The sequence below is a fragment of the Cetorhinus maximus genome, chromosome 32, assembly GCF_964194155.1.
Source record: "Cetorhinus maximus chromosome 32, sCetMax3.hap1.1, whole genome shotgun sequence".
Classification (NCBI taxonomy): Eukaryota; Metazoa; Chordata; class Chondrichthyes; order Lamniformes; family Cetorhinidae; genus Cetorhinus; species Cetorhinus maximus.
In genome coordinates, this window is record NC_135910.1 from 18,873,001 (window position 1) to 18,892,365 (window position 19,365).

The 19,365-nt window shown below is 43.8% G+C and overlaps 1 protein-coding gene across 4 annotated transcripts in view; it reads right to left on the reverse strand.

Annotated features, from left to right (window-relative positions):
• samd4b (sterile alpha motif domain containing 4B) overlaps positions 1–19,365 on the reverse strand; it is an 82,506-nt gene that overhangs the window by 13,143 nt on the left and 49,998 nt on the right. For all 4 annotated transcript variants that reach the window (XR_013573912.1, XM_078533199.1, XM_078533200.1 and 1 more), the window contains 8 exons: positions 17,078–17,187; positions 15,932–16,018; positions 12,444–12,753; positions 11,029–11,114; positions 8,634–8,749; positions 5,702–5,900; positions 1,298–1,424; positions 55–138 (listed from right to left, as the gene is read on the reverse strand). Coding sequence is in view for 3 of the 4 variants with exons in the window: in XM_078533199.1 (XP_078389325.1) it covers positions 55–138; positions 1,298–1,424; positions 5,702–5,900; positions 8,634–8,749; positions 11,029–11,114; positions 12,444–12,753; positions 15,932–16,018; positions 17,078–17,187 (1,119 nt within the window). In the remaining variant the exon portion in view is untranslated. The remainder of the gene's footprint in view (positions 1–54; positions 139–1,297; positions 1,425–5,701; positions 5,901–8,633; positions 8,750–11,028; positions 11,115–12,443; positions 12,754–15,931; positions 16,019–17,077; positions 17,188–19,365) is intronic.

The window sequence follows — 19,365 nt, forward strand, 5'->3', positions numbered from 1 at the left end:
AAATATTCTAGTCACTAAAATTCAACTGTGTAATCCATGACTGTATTTGCTTACCTCCTAAGGCGTGCTCGGTCATACTGAGACACAGAGATTCCAGTCTGGTATTAATCTCCGGTTCTGTCACTGGCACTTGACATTCTGTTAAAACAGCACAAAGCTTCAGTAAACTTTCTGTTTGGGACACGTGACAAAATGCAAAGCCCTTCTGTCCCTGAGTAGCTTCTTCCGCTCTCCTCAAAAGATGCTTAATGCTGCTAACATTTGCTTCCACTGGTATTAGGAGCTCTTCAGTATCCATTCTGCAGGCTGAACATAGTGGCCATGGTGATGGCCCCATTCAATGGCAGGAAAGCTGGGTCAGCTCTGTCACAGCCATTTCAGAAACCTGGTTAGAACTCAATGTCAATCAGCCACCTCCCAGTGCCGAGAATCTGCCAATTTTTACCGCACATGGCATACAGCCCCTCAATAGACAATTAATGGGCATTCTCCTGACAATCAGGGTTTGTGGTGGGGGTGGGAGGGAGAGGGAAAGGGCACCCCATCCGCCACATTCCCTCTCAATTCTACAGTCCCTTCATGTATGAACATAATGAGCAGCCGGCTAATGCTATCTAATAAGGACACCAGAGCTGTCCGATCATGTTCACATTCATCTTCTGCAGGCGCATGCTTTCTAGCAGGGGTCACTGGATAGTGATTACGAGCAGGGACCCTCATTAATTTCTCTCCTCTCACCGACCTTTCCACACATTCAAATTTAAAGGTTCGAGATCAATCCCAATACTCAACATAAATCAGAGCGATTTGGCCATTTGGCCGATTGCACCTGTACCCAGTCTTTTAAAGAGCTATTCAATGAGCCCATTGCCTTAGCTCTGCAAATTCTCCCCCTTCAAGGTGAGCTTTTTCAGCACAGATTAGGAACCTTGTGTGTCTGTGTCACAACATACAGAACATTTATTCATTTATTCACTACGCCAAGTAACGCTGGAGGGTTGAAAGGAAAAGGAAAGCTCTCAGCGCAACTTAAACTCAGAGGATTGCCCAGTGGTCGGGATTAAAATATTTCCAGCATCCCTCAGTTTCTTCCATACTGTCAGTAAAAATAGCAAGGATTATTTTCAGGCACTTCAACTGGTTAAGTCAGTAATAAGCAAGGGGAAAACACTCAAAACTTGTAATTGGCTTGCAAGACATCTCATTACTATCATAGCAAACCTTCCCACTCTGAAGGGGAAAACTGAACCATTTCGGGTTGATGGAGGAAATTATTTGGAGCCAAAACAGGACAAACCTGGCTGCTGGAACATCAGGATGGCTTGTGGGGAGGTGTGCACAGGTAGTGAGTATGTCCGCTGCACTGAGCTGCGACTTTGACTTGGCATGCTATTACTGCCACCTGGGTTCGCAAACCATAGGTTCTGCAGGAAGGAAAGGAAAACATATCAATCTTACAGGCGGTGTGCTTTAGTTTGATTTATTTTCCTCTTTTTAATACTAGGAACATTAAGAATTGTTAGATGAAAAATGGCCAAGGTCCATTCTCCCTTCTACCATCCTCAGTTAGATAATACAATAATGAAGTTGTTATTGAGAGTTTGGTTGGTGTTGTTTCTTCCTCCCTCTTTGCTGAAGGTGTTGACACATGGACTATTATCCCACTGGCATTGCCAGCTCTTTGGTACTTCATTCAAGTACCAATTCTCCAGTGCAAGAAACGACAGCTGGTGCTGGCAGACAAGCACATTTTGAAGGGCAACACAACTCACCTTGATCCTTGGAAAAACTCAGCAGGTCTGATAGCATCTGCAGAGAGGAACACAGTTAACATTTCGAGTCTGTATGACTCTTCAACAGAACTAAGGAAAAATAGAAAAGAGGTGAAATATAAAAGCTGGTTTGGGCGGTGGGGGAGAGCGTGGTGGGATAGGTAGAGCTGGATAGAGGACCAGTGATAGGTGGAGATAACCAAAAGATGTCATAGGCAAAAGGACAAAGAGGTGTTGAAGCTGGTGATATTATCTAAGGAATGTGAAAATAAAGGTACTAGCCCTAGTTGGGGGGGGGGGGGAGAGAAAGGGATCGAAATAGGCTAAAAGGCAGAGATAAAACAATGGATGGAAATAGGTGTGAAAAGAAAAACCTATATAAATTATTGGAAAAAAGGGGGGATTGGAAAGGGGGTGGGGATGGAGGAGAGAGTTCATGATCTAAAATTGTTGAACTCAATATTCAGTCCGGAAGGCTGTAAAGTGCCTAGTCGGAAGATGAGATGCTGTTCCTCCAGTTTGCGTTGAGCTTCACTGGAACAATGCTGCAGGCCAAGGACGGACATGTGGGCATGAGAGCAGGGTGGAGTGTTGAAATGGCAAGCGACAGGGAGGTCTGGGTCATGCTTGCGGACAGACCGCAGGTGTTCTGCAAAGTGGTCACCCAGTCTGCGTTTGGTCTCTCCAATGTAGAGGAAAACCATTGGGAGCAGCGAATGCAGTAGACTAAATTGAGGGAAGTGCAAGCGAAATGCTGTTTCACTTGAAAGGAGTGTTTGGGCCCTTGGATGGTGAGGAGAGGGGAAGTAAAGGGGCAGGTGTTGCACCTTCTGCAGTTGCATGGGAAGGTGCCGTGGGAGGGGGTGGAAGTGCAAGGGGTGATGGAGGAGTGGACCAGGGTGTCCCGGAGGGAACGATCCCTGCGGAATGCCGCCGGAGGGGGGGGGGGTGGTGAAGGGAAGATGTGTTTGGTGGTGGCATCATGCTGGAGTTGGCGGAAATGGCGGAGGATGATCCTTTGAATGCGGAGGCTGGTGGGGTGATAAGTGAGGACAAGTGGGACCCCATCATGATTCTGGGAGGGAGAGGAAGGTGTGAGGGCGGATGCACGGGAGATGGGCCGGACACAGTTGAGGGCCCTGTCAACCACCGTGGGTGGAAAACCTGCCCCTTTACTTCCCCTGTCCTCACAGTCCAAGGGCCTAAACACTCCTTTCAAGTGAAACAGCATTTCATTTGCACTTCCCTCAATTTAGTCTACTGCATTCGCTGCTCCCAATGCAGTTACCTCTACATTGGAGACACCAAACACAGACTGGGTGACTGCTTTGCTGAACACCTTCGGTCTGACCGCAAGCATGACCCAGACGTCCCTGTCGCTTGCCATTTCAACACTCCACCCTGCTCTCATGCCCACATGTCCGTCCTTGGCCTGCTGCATTGTTCCAGTGAAGCTCAATACAAACTGGAGGAACAGCACCTCATCTTCCGACTAGGTACTTTAAAGCCTTCTGGACTGAGTATTGAGTTCAACAATTTTAGATCATGAACTCTCTCCTCCATCCCCACCCACTTTCCGATCCCCCTTTTTTCCAATAATTTATATAGATTTTTCTTTTCCCACCTATTTCCATTATTTTAAAAAGTATTTCCATCCATTGTTTTATCTCTGCCTTTTAGCCTATTTCGACCCCTTCCCCCCCACCCCACCCCCACAAGGGCTATCTGTACCTTGCTTGTCCTGCTTTCTACCTTAATGTCACGTATTAGTACATTCCTTAGATAATATCACCAGCTTCAACACCTCTTTGTCCTTTTGTCTATGACATCGTTTGGTTACCTCCACCTATTACTGGCCCTCTATCCAGCTCTACCTGTTCCACCCCCACCTTAAACCAGCTTATATTTTACTTCTTTTCTATTTTCCCTTATTTCTGTTGAAGAGTGATACGGACCTGAAACATTAACTGTGCTCCTCTCTGCAGATGCTGAGAGACCTGCTGAGTTTTTCCAGGTATTTTTGTTTTTGTTTTGGATTTCCAGCATCCGCAGTTTTTTGCTTTTAACCTTGATCCTTCCTTGCCCAATGTCCACACTTTCCACCAGAGATTGCTGAATAGCGGTCAGGGCAGGAAAACTGGCTGCTTTTCTCTTTCCTAACCAAAGGGCACAGGGACCTATTGCAGCACCCTATATGGTGGTACGGTATTGTGGTTTTATCACTGGACTGACGTTGTGGAGGCTCGTTCAAATCCAAACACACAGCTCGGGAATTTCAATTTGGCTAAACAAGCCGCACACCATCCTGATTTGGAAATACATCGCCGTTCCTTCACTGTCTGAGTCAAAAACCTGGAACTCTCCCTAACAGCACTGTGGGTTTATCTACACCACATGGACTCCAGCAGTTCAAGAAAGCAGCTCACCACCTTCAAGGGTAATTAGGGATGGGCAATAAATGCTGGCCCAGCCAGCGACGGCCACATCCCATGGATGAATAAAAATGAAATCCGGAATGGGGTCAGTGAACGCACTGGATTGTTGTATACCTCCCCAACAACTAAATTCACTAATGTTTTTTCTGGAAGGAAACCCATTTCCCAGACTGGCCTATTTGTGACTCCAGATCTGCAGCAATATGGGTGACTCTTAATTGCCCTCTGAATTGGCTTAGCAAGTCACTCAGCTGCATAGGTATGGGGAATAAATGCTGGCTTTGTTAGTGATGCCCACATACCCTGAACGAATAAAAATAGCTACACTAGACCATACTGGATGCAATTTTCACTCAATGTTCATATCCACTTTCTAAAGAGAGGCACCAGCTGCACATCTTGGGATTTTTTGATTTTTATTTTAAATTTGCTGCAAATTGAGTCCCGAGAAGGGAGAGTGGAAGATAACACCCTATCCATAGTAATAAATGACAGGTTCACTCACCCCTCATCTTCCATTGGTCACTATAAAACACAGCTCAAATCAAGAAAAGCCAGAGTAACAAATCCCCCCTTTTGATGGCCCACTTGCATTAGGAGGATAAAACTGTGACACCGAGCAACTGGGAAATGCAAGGCGCCAGAGAAGGGCGGATGAGGCTGGGCAGACATAAAGTGGCTGAACAATGAAGAGAAGGGCAAGGTTGAACACAGCACACTCAACCGTTAAAAATAGAACCTAAATTCATGTTCCCCACCACACATCAGCAATACAGCACTTTCAAAGTTTAGTTTAAAAAGGAACAGCGGTTTTTTCTGAATTCTTGCTTTTTCTTCCAGAATACTGAAAAAGGGTATGAAGGCCATAATTCCCTCAATTCATTGATACAACAAAACGTAAAATTTTATTGCATTATGCCCATCACTTGGTTTATGCCAAAGCTGGCAAATGGAGGTACACTGAATGCATGAATGTGGGCCGGTACAGGAGCAGCAGTTTGGAAACAGTATGAACACCAGCATTGCCAAAAGCCTGCCACTCTTGTCATTTTACATGAGAGGGGCAGCAGACCACAAAATTCCAAATATCAATTTATATTTAATTTTTAAAAAAATTTTACAGTGAAGGATGTCACTGCTGGAGAGTAGGGCATCAACATTTCAGACTCCCCGCCAACAAACAGTGTGATATTGCAACGGTGCATTTCTCGTAACAACATTCTGCCAAATCTGTCCAATGCTGCCATTTCATGCCCCGCACCCACTAGAGCTGCAGAGAAATTGCCCAATCTCATTTCAGGGATGCAGCCAAGAAAGAGATGAGGTTTATCCTATCAGCCCAGGTTGGAGTTGAAGTCAGGATACAGGAAACAATGCTGCATTCTCCATTCTCCAGTTATCCGCTTCTGAAGGTGCTTTCATTAAAATGCTGAATAAAACATCTTCCAAACTTTCTGTTCTCTTGCACTTGTACCACAGGCCACATGTACTAACCTGCCTGCCTTGGCTTGTCAATGGATTAAGCGTATGCCTTGGAGAAACACCACCCAGATTAGCAGAAGTGCCAATCAGACCCATGCGGTTTGCAGACAGACCCCGCGGAGGCACCTGGAATGGCCGCTGGCCTCGTCTGCCTAGCCCGCCAACCACAGAACCGGCTGTGGGAAGCGAACTGGACTGACTGAAACCCCAGCTGGAAAGAAAAGAAAAATAGATTTTATGAATTCCAGTATAAACCAGAGGACAGGAAACACCAATACACTATTAACCATTTCTCTTCTCCTGAAGCTGTTGATTCCTGCTGGGCCAACAGGTGTCCTTTTCTATTTTACTTATGCCCATGAATGAGACCCAGCCCATTCCCTTCGCTGGATATAAAAGATCCCATGCCACTATTCAAATGAAGAGGTGAGCTCACACTGGTGTCTTGTCAAATATTTATCCCTTGACCAATATTACTAACTAACACATTATATAGTCACTTTCACATTATTCTGGGTCCTTAGCCGTGCGCAAATCTGTCGTCACATTTCCTATGTCACGACAGTGACTACACTTTGACTGTAATGCACTGTGTGTAATTCTGAGGTTATAAAAGGCACTACATAAATGCAAGTCTGTCTATTTTCTTTCTTACACAGTACACTCTAATTATCGTAGGGATGATATGTATGGACTTTCGAGTAATTAGGACAAATGGAGCCCATCTGAACCAAATCAATTAAAAATAGTGCGCACATTATTGGTTGGTTCTGACACACGAATATTACCTGCATTAGTCTCAGGGTTAGAAAGGCATTTTCCAGCACTGGTTTGCTTTAAACAAAAAGCAACCCATATATGTAGAAACTGTGAAATCCCATATTTCGTAGGAGAGTTTCCCCACTGCATGTTATGCACTCCTGATTGCCAATCACTGTACAATACTGAAATTGAAAAGACAGGGCACACTGCTGGTTTTCTATTTCCACATACCATGAACTGATTTATTTTGGTTAGGAGACACTCTAGATAAATCAAGTTGGCACAGATAAATCTGCTACAAGTGGCTTACACTGTACATTTTATTGATAATAAATAGGATGACAGGGAGTTTAATGCAGTAATTAAAACTCAGGAGTTCTGCTGATGCTGATAAAAATCACAATTGAATACATCCTTTGTTACTCATTGCCAACAATCTATATATAGTAACTGAAACTCTAGTATTCATCTTCCTTGACAACCATCAGATAATGAATGGCATGGGTGTGACAGGGATGCACAGGTTTAAAGCCTGACAATTGGCACATATCCACCTGTGCTTCTGCAGTGCTACAAATTCAGCTTGCTGCAACAAAGTGTTTGATTACTAGCATGTTCGGTGTTCAAAAACCAACATTCTGCAGTGTCCAGTACATGATAAACCCTACAGGTGAATGACTAAATACAGTGGCTACACTTCCGCTTTCTTTGCTCAGGGGCTTTGCTATCAAGTTTTCAGTGCAGAGTTTAAAACTTGCTGCAAAAAACTGTACGAATAGATGGCATGAACTCACTTTTCACTACACCCCACTAGTCTCCCTGTTCTGATCACACTTACTTGCTGTGCATATGGGGTATTTTACACTCGTGTTTTTAAAACTGCATTCTGAGAAATCCAGTGTCAGGGAGTTGGCGTCTCGTGTTCAGTCGCCTCAGATATGCCAGGATCAGAATTAAAGTCCAAAACAAAAGCAGCTAAACTAAAAGCACACTGCACGGCTCAACAGTGGTGAGTTCAGGGTTTGTGCCAGAACTACACTACGATTAACAATCTTTTCAACGTCGTGTGCAATTTCTTCAACCGGATCACGGAACCAGGATCCGCTGTCCCTTCAATCAGATCAGAGTGTCAACAACCAATCAGATCCCCAAATTGCACCTCGGGCACAAATTAGCTCCCAGAACTATATTATATTATTTCTGATTATTTCAGTCACAAGTATATTTCAACAATATTTTCTGCAACATGACAGTTCCTCATCCCTTAAACAGATTGACAATTAACAAATGAAATTCCAATAAAAAAAACCATAACTTTCCATTCACATTGCAATTTCTCCGAAATCTATCTACCACACTAATCCTAAGTCTTGATCCAGAGTATGTTTTCACTCTGGAGCACAATATTGCACCCCTGTACATTTTGCTTAGCCGGGGCAAGGTCCAATGTGAAGAAAGCATGTAGGTAGGCTAACTGGGTGGCACATGCATGGTCATAGGTTCCACCCAGGCCATCTTAGCTTGCAGGGAGGCCCCACATCTCAGCACTAGCCCCATTTATCAGGTCCAGTTAGCTATCCATAGCCCTTTAGGGAGAGCTTGGAGCTTCTCCATGCTGTACCCCCACCACACACATGCCCCCACACCCAAAATCTGCTGGCTCCTTAAACAGCACTTCATATTTTTTGAATGAACATTTGGAGATCTTGGAAGCTCAATAACTTCTCAGCTTTGATTTTCCCAACCAGTCTGTTTCCCCTCAATTCCCACTGCAGCTACTCCTCGCTGTTATTCTAACTGTTTTTCTACCTTTGTTATTCGCTTCCTGGAATGAAAGCTGCAAAAAGGGAACAGGTGGGAGAGATGAAATAGAAAGAGGCAGCACAGATTGGCGAGCCACAGCAGTCTGGGGCAGAGGAGAAAGAGTATGCACATGAAGGGAAGTCAAACATAGTGACCCATGGTGGCATAAATTTCTAGAAATGCAAAGCAGATGTGCAAGAATCTAATTTTAAAAAGGGCCTAATATTTCACCAGAAGCGAAAGCTGTCAAATGGGCCTCCTCCCAAAATATTGACAATGTTCCAGATGGTGCAGGCCGTGCTGTGAAGCTTTTATTTCAGATTTCCAGCACAGGGAATTACACCCTGGCCATATCACATTAATGACACAGAAAACTCACCTTCTCTGGCGAACACCTGGCATCTCCAGCAAGGCCTTTCTAGGAAAAGACCTCAGCAGCTTAAACACTTGCTGCTTCCACGAGAAGAGTCTTTTCTTCTGTGTTTCAGTAAATGCCTGAAATCAATTTCACATAAATGTGATCCACAACCAGTAGATATAGTTTTTACAATTTCCCTGCCACTTATTTAAGAGGTGAAAATCATTCAGGATTCCAGATAGCTTCATTTCGTTGCTCCTTATATAACAGAATATGTATTGTTCGCATTCTGGTGTAATATTTGAAGCAGGGCAGTGCTATTGTGCATGCACATCAGGAAAAGTATCCAGTTAAAGGTGGTCACATTTTGTGTTGGTGCTAATAGCATCAGCATTTAATTTGCAGGGTAGAAATCGTTGCAAGGGGTTGAGCGCTGGTGAATTACGCTCTCTCCGATCACGATGAGAACACCATTCCAAAGCAATGACTGGTACCTATGGGCAACTAGTGGCCGGGAACAACATACCTATTCCTCTCCGTTACAAGGCGTCAGGAAGAACAGAGAAAAATTAGGAAGGGGAGGAGGGCGGAGAACTTATCCAGAAAGTACTTCCTTTGGAAGGGTGCAGCAGGGGTGGGGTGGAGGGCATTTAAAAAGTGTACTTTTTTATAGAAACAGAATGAACAAACGTAACTCCCGAGTAACAATTGGCAGGTGTGAACAAACTGCATTAAATCAACAATTCGGAATTTGCCACATCACATTAATCAGTTCAAGCCATGTTTTGTTGTTTCATCACACTCGGGTCAGACAACAACAACGATGCAAATCAGAATTTTTCAAAGAGAAAGTCCTGTATATAGTGAATAAACAGACCTCAGCATGCGGTCCAGTGGGCTGACAATTTGCACCAGCATTTTTGGGCTAGTTATAAAAAAAATAAACAGGTCACCTGGGGTTTCTGCTCCTGATGACTATTACAGTGACTCACTAGAAAGTGTGAATGTGGACACTGGTGAGGACAGGTGTGAGTTGGCTGTGACCCATCTAAAGTCTAACCTGATTCACAAGGAATGGCCGGTTGGGTGAAACACTGCAGAGTCCTTCGTACCTAGAGACCATACTCCAGCAACTCTCATGTCTGCATGTGCCAGATTAGTTTACTGGCAGCATTCTCACTTTTCAGTTGGATGGTTATGGCATCAAGCCCCATTATAACAATTCCAAGCCGGCACTTCAGTTGCAAGCATTGAGGCTGTGCTGCTGAATGAAGCATTAAAGCCCTATCTACCAGTTCAAGTGGATGTAAAAGCTTAGAAGACATTATCCAAAGAAAAGTGGGGAGTTCTCCTGGTGTCCAGGCCAACAACTCTTTCTCAATCAAAAACAAATAATCTGGCTATTTATTTTATTGCAGCTTGTGGGACCTTGCAGCTTGCTAACTGGCTGCCATTGACAAGCAAGTGATTATATTTCAGAACGAATTTATTCACTGCAAGTTAATAGGGCTTTATTAATAGGATCAAAGTAAAACAGCAAGGGGGTTATGTTGAATATGTATGTGTCACTAGTTCAGCTTCAGCTAGAGTATTGCAGCCAGATCTGGGTGTTGCACCTTGGGAAAGATGTGAAGAATGGTTCCAGGGATGAGGAACTTCTGTCATCAAGATAAATTGGAGAAGTTAGTATTGATTTCCTTAGAGATAAGGTGGTTGAGGGGAGATTTGATAGAGGTGTTCAAGATCATGAGGGGTCTGGACAGAGTAGATAGGGAGAAACTGTTCCCACTCGTGGAAGGATTAAGAATGAGGGGGCACAGATTTAAAGTAATTATTAAAAGAAGCAAAAGTAATATGGGGAAAAACTTTTTCACATAGCAAGTGGTTAGGGTCTGGAGCTGCCTGAGAGTATGGTGGAGGTAGATTCAATTAAAGCATTCAAAAGGGAATTAGACTGTTATCAGAAAAGGAACAATGTGCAGGGTTATGGATGAAGGCGGGGAATGGCACTAGGCGAGTTGCTCATTTGGTGAGCCAGTGCAGACACAATGGGCTGCATGGCTTCCTTCTGCGTTGAAACAATTGTGACTGGGGCTTCGGGATGTTCTGGAAGATGCAATATAAAGGCAAGTTCTTTGGTTCCCCAAGAGGGGGTAGGGTTGAAAAAAAAAATTAGATATGGGATCAAGTCTTTTTTACTTTTCAGATTCTAATTAGACCACTGCGGTGTAATTTGGGTTCAGAATGGAACATGGGAACAGGAGTAAGCCATTCAGACCCTAGAGTCTCTTCCTCTTTCAGAAGAATTGTTCAATCCAGTGGAAAACAGCTCCAGCAACTGGAAAGGGATGTATGTAGCAAGGATATATCATTACCATGGAATGGCAATCCCCATTTATAATACGCAAGTACCCACCTCATGAGCCAGGCACTTCTCTAGGAGCTGCAAGTAAGAGCTTATATTTTCTTCATCTGGTCTGGACACCAGCAGCTGAGTGCAAACTGCAGAAAACAAGAAATAGAAGCAGATTAAAGTCTTCTCAGGAATAACTTTTACGATCAGCCAAAAAACATTCCTATTCTCTCACCCTCACCTACAAAATATCCACTGTCACAGAGTCTACTGCACAGTGTAGCAATGTACAAGGTCACCTGCCCTTAACCTGCTCTCTACCAGGAAGACATCAGGAACTCGAGAAAACAAGGGACAAGGCTATTATTGAGTGAGCTAAGCTAAAGGTATTATGAGAGAAAATGATATCCATTAGGAAGCAATGATTAAAGCAAAGAACTGCGGATGCTGAAAATCCAAAACAAAAACAGAAACACAAATACCTGGAAAAACTCAGCAGGTCTGGCAGCATCGGCGGAGAAGAGCACAGTTGACGTTTCGAGTCCTCATGTGTTCTGTTGAAGGGTCATGAGGACTCGAAACGGCAACTGTGCTCTTCTCTGCCGATGCTGCCAGACCTGCTGAGTTTTTCCAGGTATTTCTGTTTCTGTTTTTGTTTAGGAAGCAGTGATTAGCTGCTTATGTTTTAAAAAGTATTTCATGAAGAAATGGAAGATTAAGGGAAGTGTGTACAGTTTGGGGCTCCTGTGAAATAACAAGTCAAAAGAGTTGACAGAGAAAAGAATTTTGTTTTCAACACATTGTGATGAAAAAGAGGAGATTGTGCAGGTACAATTAATACTATTCTGCCTGCTCCTCAAGATGCATGTAACAGTTTCTGTGGGCCACCCTGTTTGCACTTACTGGAATACCTGCAATGGCTTTCAAAACCATATATCCAGGCCTTTTTCAAAAGGAGCCAATAATTATAAAACACAATTTATCAACTGGCTAAAAGCCCATTTCAGCCTATTTTTATCCTCCAAGCACCAGAGACCCTGGTCCCTCTTTCTGCAAGCCCATGGAATGCTTTTTTTTGAGGGCAGGATGGTTAAAACTGCACATAATAGCCTAAATGCATATTTACGAAAATCAACCTATGCTGTCATCACTCTTCAGCAATCCCCAGCAAGGTCTGACAATCTCCATAATTAACAGCCTTCCCCAATACAGTCCAGGCAACATGGAGAGGGTGTGAGGTACCAGAGGGCAGCCAATGTCAAGAATAAAGAGTTAGAGACCATGTGGAGACCTTGGCAACAAAAAAAAGCTGTTGCAGTTTGTAATCCAAGCATGAACCAAACTATTTTCAATTTGCGTTTCTACTTTTGTCCCCTGTTAATTTCAGGAACTGACTGAACTCTTGAAGGCGAAGACCACCCTTTAACCCCATTTGGTTTCTGCCAACCCCCGCCATGATTAAAAAGGTAAGCACTAACCTTTCCCCATGACTCTGGTGAACTGTCCAGGAATGTCACCTTCAGATACTGGGGCCGCCGCCGACTCTCCATCGCATGTTGAGACACTCTGGGGCTGAAAGCCATCAGACGTAGACTCCTTTTCGGCAGCTGCTTTGGTTGTTCGGCTGTCTGTGCCCAGTCCGGGTATAGTATTGGAGGAGCTATTGGGGTCTGTATCGTGTCCCTCTTTGGGGGTTATTTGAGGTGGGGTGTAAGCTTTGATTGGGGTTATAATTATCTGCTGCAGCTCCTGAAGGGCATTTCGCAAGTTTCCTCCCTCGAGAATGTCCTGTTGAAAGTATAGCAATTGAAGTTTTACTTCAATCATTAGGCATTACATACTGGAATGAGTTTTACACTTTTTGAATTCATCATGTTAGTAGTCTAACAGTGTGGTGAACACATTAATCCATCCACATGACTTCTGTGAATGAGATGGCCACAGCTTGGAACTAAATTTATGCAGGACCAAAGCTCTATGCTGTGGCCCTGGAGTCCATCAAATGGAGAGTTGGGGTTCATTTCACTTGGGAGCCTCACAGGTGAGATCAGAGAGGTACAAAGAATAGGCTCCCATCATCAGATTCGGCTAGATTCAAATCCAGGTCCCAATTGTTGAACAGCAAAGCAGTGCCCTACTTTTACCTATTTACCCACATCCCAACCACCCAACCCCAACAGGACCTTAAGTCTTTTTAAAGATCCATTACTTGCCTGAATTTTTAAAAGTTACTGAGTAATTCAAGTCCAGAGCCCAAGAGCTAACATAGACAAAACTAGCTCATTTATCTCCAAACACAAGTATTACTACTCCTCCTGTGGCATAGTATAAGATGACTCCAAGTTTTGCAGACCAAAAGAGTCCAGGTTTGATTCCTGGTCTGTGAGAATTGGTTGATTTTAGCCAGGGCAGCAGTTAGATTGCTACAACTGACCTCAGTGGTACTACAAAAGGATACTGGGAGTCTACAGCACTGCATGTCAGCAAGAATCAGCATTTGCAGGAAGAGGAAAATTGGCAAAATTTGTTGTTGAAGTGGAGGATTCTCAAATGAGGGATGGTCAGAAAATGATGCATTACAGATACCTGGGCATTTATGATTAAAAAACCTCACTGCCACAGACTTCAAGGTTTCAGAAATTACACCTTTCAACATTTCTTGTAAATAACTGGTGTACTTGTGGAATTTGATTTAATGTTGCATAACAATATATTTGACTTTACTGATAACAAGCAGGCACCTTTCCAAAGAAGTAAAGCCTTCTGTTAGAGGATATTCTTAATAGGATAATTTACTGGACATTAGTTCTAATGTGCAAAAGTTTCTAATGAGCATATTTTAAACAAACTATTGTCCAAATGCAGCAAGACCAGGACAATATCCAGGCTTGGGCTGACAAGTGGCAAGTAACATCTACGTCATCAACAGTGCTATCAAGCGGCACTTGTTTAGCAATAACCTGCTCACTGATGCCCAGTTTGGTTCCACCAGGGTCACCCAGGGTTCCTGACCTCATTACAGCCTTGGTTTAAACATGGACAAAAGAGCTGAACTCCTGAGATGAGGGGAGAATGACTGTCCTTGACATAAAGGCAGTATTTGACAGTGTGGCATCAAGGAGCCCTAGCAAAACTGGAGTCAATGGGGATCAGGGGGAAAACTCTCCACTGGTTGGACTCATACCTAGCACAAAAGGTGATGATTGTGGTTGTTGGAGGTCAGTCATCTCTAGGACATCACTGCAGGAGTTCCTCAGGGTAGTTTCCCAGCCCAACCATCTTCAGCTGCCTCATCAATGACCTTCCTTCCATCATAAGGTCAGAAGTGGGGATGTTCGCTGATGATTGCACAATGTTCAGCACCATTCATGACTCCTCAGATACTGAAGCAGTCCATGTCCAAATGCAGCAAGACCTGGACAATATCCAGGCTTGGGCTACCAAGTGGCAAGTAACATTCACACCACAAAGTGTCAGGCATGGCCATCTCCAACAGGAGAGAATCCAACCCATCGCCTCGATGTTCAAAGGCATTGCTATCACTGAATCCCCCACTAACAACTTCCTGGGGGTTACCATTGACCAGAAACTGAACTGGACTAGCCATATAAATACTGTGGGTACAAGAGCAAGTCAGAGGCTAGGAATCATGCGACGAGTAACTCTCCTCCTAACTCCCCAAAACCTGTCCACCATCTACAAGCTGCAAGTCTGGGGTGTGATGGAATACTCCCCACTTGCCTGGATGAGTGCAGCTCCCACAACACTCAAGAAGCTTGACACCGTCCAGGACAAAGCAGCCCACTTGATTGGCACCCCATCCACAAACATTCACTCCCTCCACCACCAATGCACAGTAGCAGCAGTGTGTACCATCTACAAGATGCACTGCAGAAATTCACCAAGGCTCCTTCGGCAGCGCCTTCCAAATCCATGACCACCAGCATCTAGAAGGACAAGGGCAGCAGATAGATGGGAACACCACCACCTAGAAGTTCCCCTCCAAGTCACTCACCATTCCGACTTGGAAATATATCGCCATTCCTCCAATGTCGCTGGGTCAAAATCCTAGAACTCCATCCCTACAGCACTGTGGATGTACCTACACCACAGGGACTGTAGCAGTTCAAGATGGCAGCTCACCACCACCTTCTCAAGGGCAACTAGGTGGGGTGCAATAATTGCTGGCCCAGCCAGTGAAGCTCACATCCCATGAATGAATATAAAAACCCTCTGATGGATGAGCTGTACAGTCCTGTTCAAGTTTTATTTCCAATCTAGTTTTTCCTCAACTACTGAGCATCAATCAGGAATACTTGATGGTAGCCAAGCTTACAATCACTGGGGGCTGGGGGTGTGCTGGAAGGAACAAGTTCCACCAGCAGCACAGATAACCAACATTCCTCACATGCTGCAGTTCAGTGTGTTACTGCGCCATACAATATGAGCCACACGTTGCAGAAAGATCCAATTCCAAAAAGAGTGTTGTTATTTAATCATAACCAGAATGGAAGTTAGGGTGTTGTAGTTAGTTCAAGACTTGAGGAGCCAAACACAGAAAAGGAAATCTGCCATCCTTATCTGGTCTGGCGTACATGTGACTCCAGGCCCACAACAATGTGGTTGGCTCTCAAATGCCCTCTGAACAAGGGCAATTAGGAATGGGCAATAAACACTGGCTTAGCCAGCGACACCCACATCCCATGAACGAATAAACAAAAAGGGATTCCTGCTCTTGATCGCTACCCAGTGACCCTTGCAGAGAAGTGCACATGAATACTCATCAAGAGCAGGATCAAGAACAACAGCACTCACAACAGAGTATGCTGCCAACATTCACAGTCTGGGTTTACATGTGACAACTGGCCATTTCGGCAAGGTGTCAGAAGCCTGATTGTATCTAGAAATTTATACCTGGTGCTTGCAGAAGGGAGTTAATTGAAAAAAGAAAAAACCCTCAACTCACCTTTTCTAACGATTTCAGCACACCCTGTCGTTCGCGTAACTTCTGAATGCTCAGGGCTATTTTGTGCCGTGCCCCCTTTGTAACATTCTGTGTAACAAAATTAAAGACAACATTTAAATGAGTTGGGTGGGAGTGGGAGGAGAAGGGGGCAGTGAAGAAAACAGGAAGAGGAAAGAGGGGAAGAGAATGAAATAAGATGCCCTGCTCCTGATTCCCAACCTACATCCCCTCTTCGGAAGGCCAACAGTGCAGAAATCAGCCAAGGATGGAATTGCGTGTGGCAATGCCGCCCAGAGGCAGTATCTGGGATCACACAAGCATGCTCCCTTGGTGGAGGTATTGGAGAATTGCTAGCATCTGGGAACTGCACACCCGCCAACAAGTCACCTTTAGCAGAGATGGGGAGAGAAACATAAAACAGCATGGAGCAGTACATTGCTGACGGTCACTACTGTATTTCTCAGTCATAACAGCAGAGTTTATGAACATACGAATTAGAAGGAGTAGGTTTGTCAGTCCCTCAGGCCTGCTCTGCCATTCAAGAAGATCATGGCTGATCTGATTGTGGTCTCAACTCCCCATTCCACCTATCCCCAATAATCTTTGAATCCCTCGTTAGTCAAGAATCTATCTGCCTCTGCCTTAAAAATATTCTTAACGAGGTGTCAGCTGTGGCTCAGTTCATAGCACCCTCGCCTTTGAATCAGAGGGTTGTGGGTTCATGTCCCACTCCCGGAAACCAAGAACTGTGATTGTACTCGAAAGAGTTGCAATCTGTGACTGTTGATAACTCGAAAGAGTTTCCCACTCCCGGAAACCATGTACTGAATGTACTCGAAAGAGTTACAATCTATGACTGTTGATAACTCGAAAGAGTTAAAAATATTCTTTGACCCTGCCTCCATTGCTGTCTGGGGAAGGGTGTTCCAAAGATTCACAACTGAGAAAAAAAATGTCTTCTCATCTCCATCTTAAATGGGACACACCTTATTTTTAAACCGTATCCCTTAGTTCTAGTCTCCCCTACAAGGGGAAACATCCTTTCAGCAATAGCCAAACTATTTTGATAGCCTGCAAGAGGGCAACAATGAATTTCCACACCTGTCATTTATCAACATCACTATGATACATTGATAAAAGACAAACCTGAGATTCCAACTGATGCTCTGTCAGAGTCATCATCTCCTCATAGGTTAGCTGAGAGAAGAGCGATGCATACTTGTGTAGCCGAAGACTTTTTAACCAAGTGGGCACATCTGCAAAGAAAAGAGATACTGAATTAGTTTCAGAAATATGGAGGCAAAGCACTAATTCACTGATCTGCTTTATAGTACAACATTCCAATGAAAGCCATTCTATGATAAAGATTTCAATTTGTTATATATTGCATAATATGACAATTATATAGTTACACACCAGACTTACAAATGTCAATACACCATCCAACAAACTTGCAGCGGTCATGATTATCAACCTATTGTGCAGTCACATCTCAGCAAGGAGCTCACCATTATTCACTAACAGCCACAGTTAAAATCCATCCAAATGCTACACATTATAATACTGCTGTTCACCTCCAAAGGCAATTATTTTGGCTATTGAGATCATCCCCAGAAAAATTTCTAATCTCAAATGTGCCACTGGAGCAGCCAACCAACTCTCGACTCTTTTCTACAGGCGAGAGAGAATGGGAAAATGAGTCATCCAAGGCACCTCTCAGACCCAATGACAGGATAGAGAAGCACTGGTCTTGGTTTGGAAAAGCCAAAGAAGAAAATGAGAGGGAGAGAGCAAAGAGATGTGGGCTTGAAGCCAGGCCTCAGCTGAAATTAGTTAGTTAATTACTTCTAATTCAGTGCAATTCAGTTCCCCAAGGAAAACAATCATAGGGGAAATAATAGAAGTCGTAAAGATCAAGAGATAAGTGGAGATGAGCGAGGCAATTTAGCCCAACTAGCTCATCCTTCCATAGAAGCCTACAGTCACCATCGCAGCATCCATATGCCTCCACTTGGAAGACTATTTAAGGCACTGATCATCGTGTTAACATTTCAGTTCAATGACCTCTTATCAGAATGATAAATCTTAAATGTTATATCTGAAACATTAACTCTGTTTCTCTCTCCACAGATGCTGCCAGACCGGTTGAGTATTTCCAGTATTTCTGGTTTTTATTTCAGATTTCCAGCATCTGCAGTATTTTGCTTCGTATGTCCAAAGAACCGATTCCTTAAATACCATTTACTCTTTTGTTATGACCCTATGTTCCAGCTGAGTTTTAATTTAAACTAGTTTCATCACTTCTCCCGATATTCCTAGGCTTTTAACATGTCCCTAAGTTGTAATAATGGTTTAATCTAACTAGCACCACCACAAAACACAAGGTAGGCCAAAGAGAAAGCACATCTCAGTTATTAAGAGCAATGACATGAGATTCAGTAGGAATACTGAATACTGCTCATGTCAGGTGTCAGATAGAAAATACAATTGAGAACCAAGAGGAATACAGAAGGTTCAGAGGGGAGGTGAAAAAGCATATTAGAGAAGCAAAGAGGGATTATGAGAAAAGACTGGCAGCTAACATAAAGAGGAATCCCAAAGTCTTCTATAGGCATATATTAATAGCAAAAAGGTGGTAAAAGGAAGAGCAGGGTCGATTAGGGACCTAAAAGGGAATTTACACATGGGTGAAGGGGCCATGGCTGAGGTATTAAATTAATACTTTGTGTCCGTCTTTACCAAGGAGGTAGATGCTACCCAGGCCATGGTGACAGACGAGGAAATTCTGTCACTAGAAGGGTTCAAAATTGATAAGGAGGAAGTGCTGAATAGACCGTCAATATTTAAAGTTGACAAGGCACTGGGACCGGATGAGCTGCATTCAAGGATATTGAAGGAAGTGAGAGTAGAAATTGCAGGAGCGCTGGCCATAATCTTTCAGTCTTCCCTAGACTCTGGGGTGGTGCCAGAGGACTGGCGAATTGTAGACATTACGCCCTTGTTCAAAAAAGGTTGCAAGGATAAGCCCAGCAATTACAGATCAGTCAGTTTAACAGTGGGCAAGATTCTAGAAACAATTATTCTGGATAGAATTCGCAGTCTCATGGAAAAATATGGGTTGATAAGGAAGAGCCAGCATGGATTTCTAAAAGAGAAATCATGTTTTAACTAACTTGGAGTTTTTTGAAGAGGTAGCAGAAAAGGTGGATGAGGGCAAGGCTGTTGATATGGTGTACATGGTCTTTGAAAAGTCATTTGATACAGTGCCACAAAACAGACTTGAGAGAAAAGTTATTGCTCATGGAATAACAGGGACAGTAGCAACATGGATACAAAATTGGCTGGAAAATAGGAAGCAGAGTGTAATGGTCAATGGATATTTTTCAGGCTGAAGGAAGGTTTGTAGTGGAGGTCCCCAGGGGTCAGTATTGGGA